This window comes from Urocitellus parryii, chromosome 2 (assembly GCF_045843805.1).
Source record: "Urocitellus parryii isolate mUroPar1 chromosome 2, mUroPar1.hap1, whole genome shotgun sequence".
Taxonomy (NCBI): domain Eukaryota; kingdom Metazoa; phylum Chordata; class Mammalia; order Rodentia; family Sciuridae; genus Urocitellus; species Urocitellus parryii.
This window is the reverse complement of record NC_135532.1, coordinates 223198126-223210885: the sequence shown is the minus strand read 5'-3', so window position 1 is coordinate 223210885 and position 12760 is coordinate 223198126. Positions and strand designations below refer to the sequence as shown.

The 12760-nt window shown below is 56.3% G+C and overlaps 1 protein-coding gene across 1 annotated transcript in view; it reads right to left on the bottom strand.

Moving 5' to 3' along the window:
• The window catches only part of Umodl1 (uromodulin like 1), a 51749-nt gene that overhangs the window by 17068 nt on the left and 21921 nt on the right, over window positions 1–12760 (bottom strand). Inside the window, exons 8-14 of the mRNA XM_026379429.2 lie at window positions 11419–11531; window positions 9805–10024; window positions 6065–6202; window positions 4671–4891; window positions 4325–4529; window positions 2719–2976; window positions 854–966 (exon numbers count right to left, since the gene is read on the bottom strand). Coding sequence (XP_026235214.2) covers window positions 854–966; window positions 2719–2976; window positions 4325–4529; window positions 4671–4891; window positions 6065–6202; window positions 9805–10024; window positions 11419–11531 — 1268 coding nt within the window. The remainder of the gene's footprint in view (window positions 1–853; window positions 967–2718; window positions 2977–4324; window positions 4530–4670; window positions 4892–6064; window positions 6203–9804; window positions 10025–11418; window positions 11532–12760) is intronic.

The window sequence follows — 12760 nt, the reverse complement described above, 5'->3', positions numbered from 1 at the left end:
AACCCTAACCAAAACTATGGAGATCTCTCCCCTTGCTAAGTGGGAACAATACGCCCTTAAAAAAGAACACTCTGGGGGTAGCAGGGATGAAGCACAAGAAAGAGTAGGAGAAATAATTTTTGCAAATGCAGGTGACCTAGCGCCATAGCAGCATTAGTCATAACAGGCAAGACGTGGAAGCCAGCCAGGGTCTACCACGTGGTGTCTGCACAAACAGGATGTGGTCCTTCCATGCAATGGGACAATATAGCCACAGAAAGGAGTTCCAAGAATGAACCTTGGAGACGTGGCGCTAAGGGGAAGGAGCAGACACAGACGCCACAGGTTGTGAGCTTCCATTCCAAGAGAGTCCAGAACAGGCAGTCCAGAGACCGAAAGCCCAGGAGTGGTGTCCAGAGGCAGGGGGAGGCAGAGGGGAGTGACTCACAGTGGTAGAGCGTTTCTCTTAAGGATGTTAAAATGATGTGGAATTAGATAGTCGTGATGGCTAGGTAATCTTGCATATATAGTTAAGGTGTGCGCTTGAAAATGTGAATTTTAAGTATGTGAAATAGATCTCAATTTTTAAAGTTTTTGGTTTGTGTGGCTCTTTTTAAGCAGGGGAGGGCCTTTCTGCTCCACGGGGTCCTACAATGAATAGCAAACCGTGTGAAGCCAAGATGTGCAGGGGACAAAGTGTGTCTCCCTTCTCCAGATGGGCCTGTGCTGGTCTGGGGGACACCAGGGCCATGCCAAAGCTTAGAGTCCCAGCCACCTTCATATAAAAGGTCCCCTGCAAGTCTGATTCCTGGTGGGATGAGGCTGGAGCGCCCTTGGCCTCCCAAAAGGACAGAAGGGCCTGCCGCCCACTCACCCTTCTGAAGAAGAGCTCCAGGAAGCGCTGGTGCTCCGTGCTGCTTGAATTGCACAAGGATTCTGAAAACCTGACGTTTGCTAGTCTGACTTTGCCGCTGAGTTTCTGGGCGGCTGCAGGATGGAGAAAAGACATATTTGGAACAGCAATGCTGCAGGTCGCAGACTGTCATTTCCGTCTCGTGGCCATATTTCCATGTTGGCCAGAACACCAAGCCAAGGCCAAGCTGTGCTCCACAAAGAAAGAACCAGCCCGACACTGCAGACACAGCCCACGGGCCTCCAGAGTACGTGGGACAAGGGGAGAGCCTCCCGGGGCGGCAGGACCAGCTCAGCCCTGCCACTCTTCCTGCACAGCTGCCTCCCTCAGGGCTGTCACCTGCAAGCCAGGACAGCTTTGAGAGCAAAGGGAGACTCCAGCAAATAATTAGGCCAGGGCTACTCTGCAGACTGGTGTCCCAGGGAACCAGGACACAGGGCTCTGCTAGGCCTCTGATGAGAGCCTGCTCCATGGCAGGGAGCCGAGGTCTGGTTTGGTCAGTGTCCCCTCCCCTCACAGCCCCTTGGCTCCAGGTGTGTGGCAGTCCCACTGTGGTGCCATCTGAATCTCTGCCCTCCATGGGCCTTCTAGGAGTACACCGGACATGACGGCGCCCAGGAGCACTGTCCAGAGGCATCCTGGCTTTCAGCACTCGGACGCATCCCTCCTTGTTCAGGCCATCACCACATACTTGTGAAGCACTCGCGACACGCCAGGGTGAATGGCAGTGAGACAGGACAAGCTTCTCCTCTTGAGGGCTTAAAGTGTGTCCCCTGAGAGCTCTGGGTCTTTATACACACCACAAAGCTGTCCAGCTGCACATTCCTGGGTGAACCCCAAGCCCCATGTCCTGGGGCCATTGCTGTCACTGCACCTGAAGGCCATGAATCCAGAGCTGTGACAGGTGGCATATGCAAGCTGATCTGAAAGCCATCAGACGCAGGACAGGGACACAGGTGAAAACGGATGTGGACCCATCCTCAGGCACGGGGTCACAGGCCCATGTACATTTTGTCCCTCCAGAGAAAGGGAGAACCTTACGGACCCAGCTTCAGCTCTCGGACTCAGAGGACACCCTGCCTGGCCATCCAACCAACACTCACCTCCCTCTCCTGCTGGCCATGAACTCCCACAATTAGCACCATTGCAAACCACACTGCTCTCTCACTTCCCAGCCCAAGGCTGATTAGCGTTTTGAATTAGACCAAAAAAAGTGCTAAGCTGTTCTAATTGCACAGCAGTAGGTCATCTGTAGCACCCCCAAAGATGGGACCCCCCCACCTGGAGACCCCGCATCAATGCTTGGGAAGTTCTCTGAGACGTGAGGACTACCTGCAGCTTCACACAGGTGAGTCACATGCTCCGAAAATATCCAGGTGACAGGATAATGAGGAACAGAGAAGAAGGTCATCTGACTGTGTGCTTATGGATAGGGACCTGCTCCCGCATGTTGGAGTCCATGCTGGGCACATCTCAGTTCTATCCCCATCCCTCCGCCTGTGGTACTGGGCTCTGGGGACCACTGGTAGGTGACTGGCACCTCTCCTAAAGCCAAGCGCACAGAGTCGAGGGAGGGGACAGACCAGCACCACGAGCACTTCCCTGCTATGTACCAGAGGGCACAGATGGGCAGCACTGGGCACGTTCTGCAGAGCCACCTCCCGGCCATGGTCAGGCCAACTGCCCCTGAGGTGCCACTCCTGTCCTGCTGACTGAGTGGAGTGAGAGGGACAAATGGCAAGGACAAATGGCGAGGGCTGGGCCCACTCCCCTGACGACGGTGCCCTGGTGAAAACACCTGGCGACAGGCGATCTGAAGCCCTTACCTGTCCTCACTTTCAGGTGTGCTCGGGCACCTTCTTCCCCACACACTTTGGCCACGATCTCCACCAGGTGCAGGATGCCAGGCTCCAGCCCCGACACAGTCATGCTTGTGCCTCGGGTCTCCAGGCCCACGGCAGGGCTCTGTGGGGAGGCCAGGGAGAGCCGGAAGGTGGGGTGCAAGGTAAGGTTCGCCACCCACGCCAGGTGGAAGCTGGTGCTGGTCACATTGGAGACGGTGACCCTCTGGATAGGGACAGGGGCTGGGAAGTGGGATATAAAGGCCAGAGTGGAGTCAGTCCAGGCGTCTTAGAGAGGAGGACCTCCGACGCCCAGAACCAAGTCCCGTCTCCGACCTCGTTCGGTCCTTCTCTGAATACCTGTGGAGCGCCTGCTGTATGCCAGGGGCTTCTCCTCTTCTCCATGCTTGACGCTTGTCCCCTGAGAGCCAGCAGGGGGAGTGTCCGTCCCAACACCACCCAGCACCCCTTGGGGCGTCCTCGCCGGGCCTCCTAGCCTGGCTCCCTAGAACTGCACCCCTGCCCCCCGGGATGATAGGAAACAGTCCTGGCTCGGCTCTGTTCTAGAGCCAGGTTCAGCCACAGCCCTTGGTCTGTAACTGCCCCAATGAGGCCTCTTCAGTAGGTGCTGGACAGCTCCTCAGCAAGGCTGCCACACCTGACCCGACCCCAGGTGGACATCCCTGGAGGCATTGCTGACCTTGAGAGCTGCTCCAACAGGGAGCCTGTGGCTCCTGATGGGACCATCCTGGCCCACGTGAGCTTGAGAGTGAGCTCCACCAGGAGCTCAGGTGGCGGAGAGGAGGAAACACCTGGCAGAGCTCACACTCAGCAGTTAGTCCAGGTTGCTGGGGTCCAGGGCTGAACCAGCTCTGCACACCCACAATGCAGATGCCAGTGTAGCCTCTGGGGGGCTGTCACCACCCAGGCCTATTCACTGCAGGGAGCAACTTCTCTCCTGGGCTGTCCGCTGGCTTTGTGATGACTAAACCCTCTACTCACAGTGTGGATCTGCTGGGGGTGGGGGGTAACACAGCTGGTGGGTGGTACAGGCAGCTGGGGGTATGGGAGAGCTGGGGCTCAGCATGGCCAGGTGAGGAAGAGCTGGGGGTGCAGAACTGCTAGGAGGCTCCACAGGACTGGGGCATATACAGTGTGGGGTGAAGGAAAGCCGGGGTGCAGAGTGTGGTGTGCTGTAACACACTGAGGGCTCTAGCCAGCCGGGGAGCAGACACTGGGGATGGTGGTCCTGCTGGCACCCAACACTCAGGGTCGCTCCAGCAATTGGAGGGCTACACACGCCACAGAGGCTCTTTCCCCGGCTGACTTCTGCCCCAGCTGCTGCACACGGGGGCCTCAGGCGGAGGAGAGGAGAGGGGAAGGCTGGAGATGGGGTGCATCTCCCTTCCTAACTAGACCAGACACTACCACTGAGGTCCCACTGCTCTGGGCCTGGGTCTCCTCCTGCACAAGATGAGAGAGATGGCCCAGCATTTTTAGCCAGTCTTGGGACACCAGGCTCTGGCTTGGTCACCTGAACACACATGAGCTGCCAAGTTCCCACTGAGGTCTCCATTCTCAGACAACTCACCACAGGCAGGGGGCTCCAGGGGGGCAGGAATGGGGGTCGACACCAGGTCTATCCAGGGGGAAGGTCCAGGGTCCCTGTCCTGCAGTCTTGTGGCGTTCAGTGATGTCTTTTGAGTGGGAAGGTTGGTGTGCCACACACTGTGGCCCGTGGGGTCCTCCGCAGGCACAGGCCAGAAGAGTGGATCCATGGTGGGGCTCCCCCGTAAGTGTCCAGGGGGGTCCAGTGGGCTGTCCGTGTCCCCCTGAGGGGAGACATGGGTTGGCCCAGGACCCCTGAAGGAAGACGTGCTGGCCACCACGCTGGTGCTCCCTTGGCTGGTCCCCAGGCCCAGGGCCATACTGGGCGCCTCCTTCTCCACGCCTTGCCCTGTGCTGTTCCTGTTGTTCCCGACTGTGCCACTGCCCCCTCTCCTGGGTGGGGGTCTTGGGGTCTGGGCCTGGCTTGCTGCCAGGGTGTCCCATGGATGCCTGGGTCTGAGGGACAGGGTGGTTGTCCCTGTGCCGAGGGCTGAGGCTGTCACTCCTGTTGCTGCAGATAGTTCACCTCCCGCGGGGCTCACCACATCACCTGCAAGACACATCTGCCATCTGACACCAGGAACTTCTGAGCAAAGCCCCCCAGTTCCTCCCACAACCCGAGTCCTCTCTGCGGGAAGACACGGCCATCCAACAGGACTTCCCTGCCTCCCCAGGGACCCCAAAGGGACACAGGCTGGCTCTGTGGCATTTAATGGGCTGTGTCAGCAAGATGGGGCTTTCTGCCTGCAAAGAGGAAGCTGAGACCCCCCAAAGCAGACAGGAACCCACCTGGGGGCTGCAGACCCAGGGCCGGAGGCAGGGCCTAGTGCTCACAGGCCTCAGATGGACCCCCAGGGCTCTGGACCCCCAGGGGAACAGGACAGTTTCCCCAGTTTGTACTCAGAGTGGGACTTGGTGCTAGTTGCTCTCAACTCTAATGTCCACGTTAGATAAGTAAGAGAAGTGGGAGACAAGCAGTGGACATCTCAGAAGGCAGGATGGACACTGAATGTCTCAGGAGAGCTTCCCCTGGCTAGACCTGGCCTCCACCCCCATTCCTGTCCCCCTGGAGCCCCCTGCCTGTGGTGAGTTGTCTGAGGATGGAGACCCCAGTGGGAACTTGGCAGCCCGTGTGTGTTCAGGTGACCAAGCCAGAGCCTGGTGTCCCAAGTCTGTTAAAAATGCGGGATCTTTCCCATTCCTCCTTCCTGCCTCACAGGCCTCAGCATGGATGTCAGGCGTGGCTGGCCCCTCCACTGCCCACACCCTTGTGCAGGGCAGACGTGGCAAATCACCACAGCATCTAAAGTCTGCAGGTGGCTCCCCCTGATCCCTGAGCAGCACTCTGGTGGCCCCTGTCCAAGACTTGGGGCCGAGAGGTGGAGGAGCAGGGCTCAGAGGCCCCACGGGCCTTCATCCAGCTCACCTGGGCTTCTACTCCCTCTCCAGTCTGAGGCCTCCCAGGAAAGATTCTGCCTTCCCAGGGGCTCATGGTGACTGGTGGATTCCTGCCTCCCTTCCTTTAAAAAATCTATTAAAATTAAATTTTACAACTACGCTGGCATAAAAGTGAACAGAACGGGCTGAATTTGTTGTTGTCTATATTTAGCATCATATTAGTCTCTTTCTTCTGGTTTTTAAAAGAAAATGAAAACATTTCCATGGACACTTGCAGAGCTTGCCCTCCTCCCCCAGGTCCCAGAGCGGGGCTGGGGACACGCACCCTCACAGGCGCGGCCAGCCCGGGAGGGGTTGGCGTCCCTGGCTGTGCGGCACTGGCAGGTGTAGGAGCCCTCGAGGTTGACGCAGTCGGCGGCGGGGGAGCAGTCGTGCTCCGAGCTGTCTGCACACTCGTCCCAGTCTGCCGGGGACAGAAAAGACCGAGCCAGTGAGAAGAGGGCCAGAGAGGCCCAGAATCAGGAGGACAAGGGCCAGACACTTCCAGACTGTTCTCCTGGGGGAGAGCAGAGTCTGCCAAACACCACGGAGTCCAGCATGGATGTCAGGCATGGCTGGCCCCTTCCAGCAAGAGCCCCTCCTGGAAGCCTGACCTCCAGCCTGACGAGCCGACCGACAGATGGACGCCTTGCTGGCCTTCACCTGGGCTGGCTCTCTGGGGAGGGGTCAGGGAATGGTGGCTCTTTCAGGTAGGTGTGAATGCATTGCTCTTAGATATCCCTTTGGGATCCTTCCTCTTTCTCCCACCTCCTCCTTTCCACCCGGGGGCTGCCACCCCATCTTCCACCTGCTCTAGTGAAGAATGTGCTGGTCCCCTGCTCTTTAACACAAGCCCAGACGGGCACGGAGGAGATCCTAAGGAGCAAACCCTCACCTGGATTTGTGGCCAGGAAGAGCTGGGGTCAAGGGCAGTTTCCCCATGACCCTACAAGTCTGTCCTTCAGTCCAGAAGCCTCTCTGTGGGTCACTGCCCACAGGGAAACCTCTGGGCTGAGAGGTCAGCTGGGGATGGGGCCTGCTGGCCAGGGAGGGCTCTGAGAGGAGCCACCTCTCCTAGAAGGGCAGCCAGACCAGGAAGTAGGCGGTGCCCCCGGGGTGGAGGTGGGCTGAGCAGAGGCCAGGGAGGGCCAGCTGCCCCGGGTCTGTGCATGCTTATCAAGCCGCAGGTGGAGTTTCCCAGGAATGCAACGACCCAGCCCAACCTGCCAGAGCTCCGACTTGGCAGGGGCTGGAGCCAAGAAAAGGCACTGTTTGGTTCCGGCAGCTGTGTGGCTGGGGAAGCCCAGCTGCGGTGTCTCAGGTCTGCCTCATGCTGTCTTCATGGAGGTCAGCCAGGTGGTCACCTGCTGTGCAGCTACAGACCACTTACATGTGGCCTGCTGGGTGACTTTGCCATCACGGTACTGCCACAGCCACATGCCTACTGAAGTGCTACTGTCCTGAGCCACCAGGCTGGGGGCGGAGCCAGGCTGGACGGGAGCAGGCTGTGGAGGGGAGCGGAGGCCCAGTCCAGACAGACCACCAAGCACCTGGATCTATGTTTAGTGTGCAGTGACTCACCTAGCACAGCTGCCCACTGCTGGTGGCTCACAGGAAGCCCAGAGCCACACGTGGGCAGTGTTACTCAGTCTCATACAGAAGCCAGGCCAGCCGGCTCCCGGCACAGAGGAGAAGGCAGGTGTGCTGCAGAAGGAGCTGTGGGGCTCTGCACCCGTGGGCTGGGCAGGTGAGGACCGGGCAGGAGCCCGAGCAGGGGCAGCACTCTGCTCCCCTCCATCGCCCTGCCCAGGACGTGGCAGACTCAGGACGGACAGGCTAAGGGCAAAGAAGAGGTCCTGACATCTAATGGCCCCACGTAGGCTCCTGTCAGCCTCCAGGATCAGGATTGGGACACGCTGACCCATGGGCAGCAAGTGCTCCAAAATGACCTGGAACGTTCCGGCCACTCCACCAGGATTACTTCCTCATGAACCTGAGCAGACACAGTCTTCCTCCCAGGAGTGCCAGGTCTTGTCCCAGAAGGCACGGTCTGTGCCCCTCCTGGCCTGCGGTGGGGCTCTCTCAGGGTGGGGAGACCGACCTCCACAGTGGGCTCTGGCCTCCCTGGGGAGGAGACTGTGTCCTCTAGTTGTTCTGCTGCTCCCGTGTCCAGGGAAGCCACTGGTTCCCGAGTCAGAAGACTCTGTCCAAGGCAGGGCCACCTCCCCTGACAAAAGACAGCCTGCGGCCTCGTCATCCATAGACCAAAGAGACAACTGAGGGGGACACCCCACAGTGACCCTCAGCAGGAAATGCTGGCTCAGCAGCCTGCTGTCATGGGCCCTTAGCAAAGTCCAGGGGCTTCTGGAACTTCTAGGGAACAGTTGGGGGGGCACTCTCTACTGACTTAGGGGATATCAGAAACACAAGGCCCATCTTCTTCCCACCTGTGTCCTGTGGCCACCATAACAGCAATCACCCATCGGGCAGCTCCAGTTCATCTCCCCATTCTGGAGGCCAGAAGCCTGCAATCCAGGAGTCAGCAAGGGCCAAGCTGACCCTGGGCTTTAGGGGACCCTCCTGCTGCCTGGCACAGCTTCTCCGGGCTCCAGGAGTCCCCCTCACCGGGGGACGCCCTCCAGCCTTCGTCCTCCCATGGCCCCCTCCCAGCCTGCGTGGGTTTCTGCTTTCTGTCTCTTTTGAGGACACTTGTTCTTGAATTTAGGGCCCACCCTACATCTAACCTCAGGATGATCTTATTCTGAGCTCCTTGCCTTAAGGCCGTCTGTGAACAATTATTCTAAACAAGGTCACATTCTGAAGTTCCAATAGCCATGACTCCTGGGGGCATGGTTCAGACCACTATGTCCCTCACACTCAAGGTCCATCTGACCAAGATCTGGAGTAGCCTGGCCCTGGTGCCTAAGTCAGGGGAGACAGGGCTGGCTCAGCTGAAGGTCTGGTCTCAGGGAGGGGCAGGGCATGCACTGAGGACCCTGCTACGGGACTCCTGCTCCTGCTGGCCCTCAGCCCACAGCCCAGCCTGGCAGGACCCTGCAGCACATCCATCTCTGAGGGCACCAAGTGAACCGAGTGACCCCCAGACTGAGCACGGGACACCAGGAGTGGCTTCAAGTACATGTGCCATGGCCCCCTGCACTCCTGGGCAGGGGAAAGTTGGGGCGGCCAGCACACCACTGAGCTCAAGGGGGTAATGTTGCTCCTCCTAGGCCCAGCGCCACCGGGGGATACCATTCCATGGTTGATGCCCAGCTGAGGCCCAGGGTGCAGAGACTGTGTCCCACTGTGGGTCAAAGCCAGGCCCTGCTGGGAAACAGCAAAGCTGGCCTCACAGTCGACACCTTGTCTCTGCCCTGTCTCTCTCTGTGTGTCTCTGACTGTGTCTCTGTATCTGCCTCCACTTCCAGTCTCTATGTCACTGGCTCCATGTCTATGTCTTCATTTCTCCCCGTCTCTGTCTCTCTCTGTCTCTACCACTATCTTTGTCTCTCTCCCTCTCTCTGTGAGGCTCTATGTCTCTGTCTGTCTTCATCTCTCTTTATGACACTTTTTCTGTGTGTCTGTTTCTCTTGCTTCAAGGCAACATCAGTAAAATGAAATGCTTGTGAGCTAATCAAATAGGCCCACGAGTTAACTTCCACAGACACCTGCAACGCGGGCCCTGACCAGACACAGGGAATGCCCATTCCCTGCCCCCAGGTGGACCCCCGGCCCCATTTTCCTCAATATTCTGGGCCTGCAATTAACAAGAGGCACCATCCAGAGGGAATAAGCCCTGTCTCAGAGTGCCTTCCCCTGGCACCTCCTCCTACCTGGAGCCATGAGGAGTGGGGTGCAGATTGGGGGGCCTGGCCCCGGCCCCTGGTTCTTATGGAGAAAAACAGATAAAAATTTGCTTTCCTTTACTTTATTTCCTTTTGGATAAAGAAAGATTGACTCAAAATAAAGTCTCCTAGACCACAACCACACTAGAGGGACATCCTGGCGGCACAGTGCCGTGCGTACCTTGCACGGCCGTCCCCTGCTGGTCGATCTGGAACACTGTGCTTGAAGGCAGAAGCTGGAGCAGGGGAGCCAGAGTGGAGACACCCACTGGAAACTCGGGGTCTTGCACTGTGAGCCTCAGCTTCGCCACCACGCTCCCCACCTGGAGAGACGCCATCTGCATCCTCAGCTTCCCACGTCGGTAAAGGTCACAAACTGCTGGTGGGAAGGAGTTCTCGACCTAGCCAAGAAGAGGTGACAGGGCTCAGACAGGGCAGCAGAGACACCTCTCAAATCATGTTTTTCCCTGAGTCAGTCGAGCCTGACCTGGTCTTGTTGGAGAACCCAGAGTGACCTCTACAGTCAAGCTTCCAGACCTGCAGCATCAGATGAACCATCCACTCTGGATGTTCTGAAGTTGGGCATGCAGGTAATTTGTATATGTGGGTGAGAGTCAGATAGACTGATCGATTGACAGAGAAGAATACCAAGGAACAGTCTCCATGGCTATTTGGAGCTGTTCCCCTCATTACTGGGCTGTATCTCCAGAAAATACACAGACAGAGCCAAGGGCTCAGGGACACCTATGTTCTATCAAAGAAGACACCAGCCTTACCTCCTACCTTCTGCCACTCAGTTCCTGTGAGCTCAAAGAAATTAACATTGGAAAAGAGTTTTCTAAGAACCCTCAAAAGCTAATTTCCCTCTGCAGACGCATGCTGGGAAGCAACATCCTGTGAGGCTCTTGCAAATTTCCACACATCCTGCAAACAGAGGCACTAACTGCTCTTTTGTTCCAGACTGTCTTTCCAAGGGTGTTTATATTATGAGCAGCCTTGGGAGACAGTAATGGTGGCTCCCTCTGTTTACTGTCCAGTATAACAAAGATAACATCTCCTTCTGAAGAAAGGCTTAGGCATTTTTACGTGCAGCCTATTATAAAAGATTTGGGTTCCCTAAATGTGGGGTTCCTCAGCCGTGACCTGGACCCCCTTGATGGACATCATCCATCCACCTGTACACCCAACAGAGCCAAAAGGGGCCAACATCATGCTCAGGCACTTGCAGTTCTGGGAATGACAAGGGCTCTGTCTCTGACCTAGCGATCTCTTGTCTTTTATGACACTGTGGCAGCAGCCTATTCATTCACAAGAAAGGTAAAAGCTCAGTCCTTTCATAATTCTTGGTGATTTAGTAAGCCACTTCCTCTCCAGCTAAACATCTACGGATAGACAGTATTTAACATTGGCTTTGACTCCCAGGCTGCGCACTAGACATCTCCTGTTAGCCACAAGGAGGAAGGGATGCTGAGATGATTGGTAAATGCTTCCCTGGTGAAGCTACGCCATTGCAGAAAGACAGGTTCCCAAGCAGATGCTTCAACAGCAGATCCAGCTGTGTGTTCAAGTGGTGTACACCTTGCAATCAAAGCACAGATTCTGAAGACAGATTGTTCAGGGACAGGGTTGGGTGCGGTAAGCCATGACTGTGTGATTTGGGCTTGCCTGCCTAAGGCTACGGTGACATGTGATTTTGCCATGACCACAGGGGAGGAACTGGGCATAAGGCCCTCCCATGGGTGGTCCTTGCCCAGAGGACACAAGGTGAGGAGTCTGGGACCACATCTGGCTTTACCTCTTGCAGCAGCTGTCGGGAGAAGTCCCTGTGTTCCACGCTGCTACAGTTGAGTAGCTGCTCCGTCAGGTTGCAGTTCACGATCCTTATTGTAAGTCCAAAAACCTGGGCATCTGAGACAGACAGTGGTGCAGAATAGCTGAAATCCTGGGATTCAAAGTCACCTGCTTCTCTGTCAGTTTTATAGAAAGTCTATTTTTTGATGAGGAAAGAATATTTTTAAATAGATCAAGGCATGAACCTTAGATTGAGCTCAAACTGGGAAATTTTATTTATCATGTTTATATCTGCAATGGAGTGAAAGGACTGATTAACTTAAGCCACACTTATGGCCAGGATAGGAACACTGCGGAGCCAGGTGCAAACCCCACAGTCCACTCCAACAGGAACTGGTCAACCAGCACCTGTGGGGTAGGAAGGCCCCTTCAACTATCCTTCCCCAGGGGGCTGCTGCTTCCCTTTGCCTCTTCAGAACCACAAGGCCCAACCAGGTTCTTTGCTGCATCCCCACCCAGGCCCCCAAAATTAGGGTGACAAATTGGCCCTGGTTGCTGGAATCTTCCCGGTTTCAGTGCTGAGGGCAATAAAAGTTGCTGTTACTCTGATGCTGGGAAAAATACTCCAGATGGGACAGGGTGACTCATGTCACTTTCATCATGAGAGTAAAACTGACATGTGCACAGTCAAAAGGTCAGGAGCATCGAAACAGGCCTGCTACCTCTCTGAGTGCTGCTGAGTGTGGACAGTGGCTAGCTGACTCCGCCCTGGCTCAGCTCGGTTAGCAAGCTTTAAGACCAACGAGGTCATCACGCTCTCCATCACCTGTGCACACCAGGATTGAGGGCACGCAAAGCTCACCAAGGATGTGAACGGACCCCTGACCCAAACAAGAACTCCCAGGAGGCCCAGTGCACCCCCGAAGCACACACACACACACTCCTAGGATAAACTTTAGGCTACAAATCAGGCACAGGAAGAACTGGAACAATGACTAATAATAAAATAGAATTATAACAACATGCTGTAATAGAAGTTATTCAACATTTGCAAATTATTTTTAGAATATTCCCCTTTCATATTTTTACACCACAGTTGACTGCAGGTAACTGAAACCCAAAATGTGAAACCCCAGATATTTCCAGGCTGGGCCCCCCATCTTAGCAAGAGACCTCCATGCTTGGCCCTGGCTTTCGGGCCTTGACGCGAGCCCCTCCTACCTCTGCCTGGTCAGCATCACAAGATGCAGTTGCTGAGCCCTGAGGATGTTCAGCCTCCCCAGGGCCTTGGAAGCCAGATTGCATCCAGAGGCTCTGGGTGACTGCTGCTGTAGTCTCACCCACCC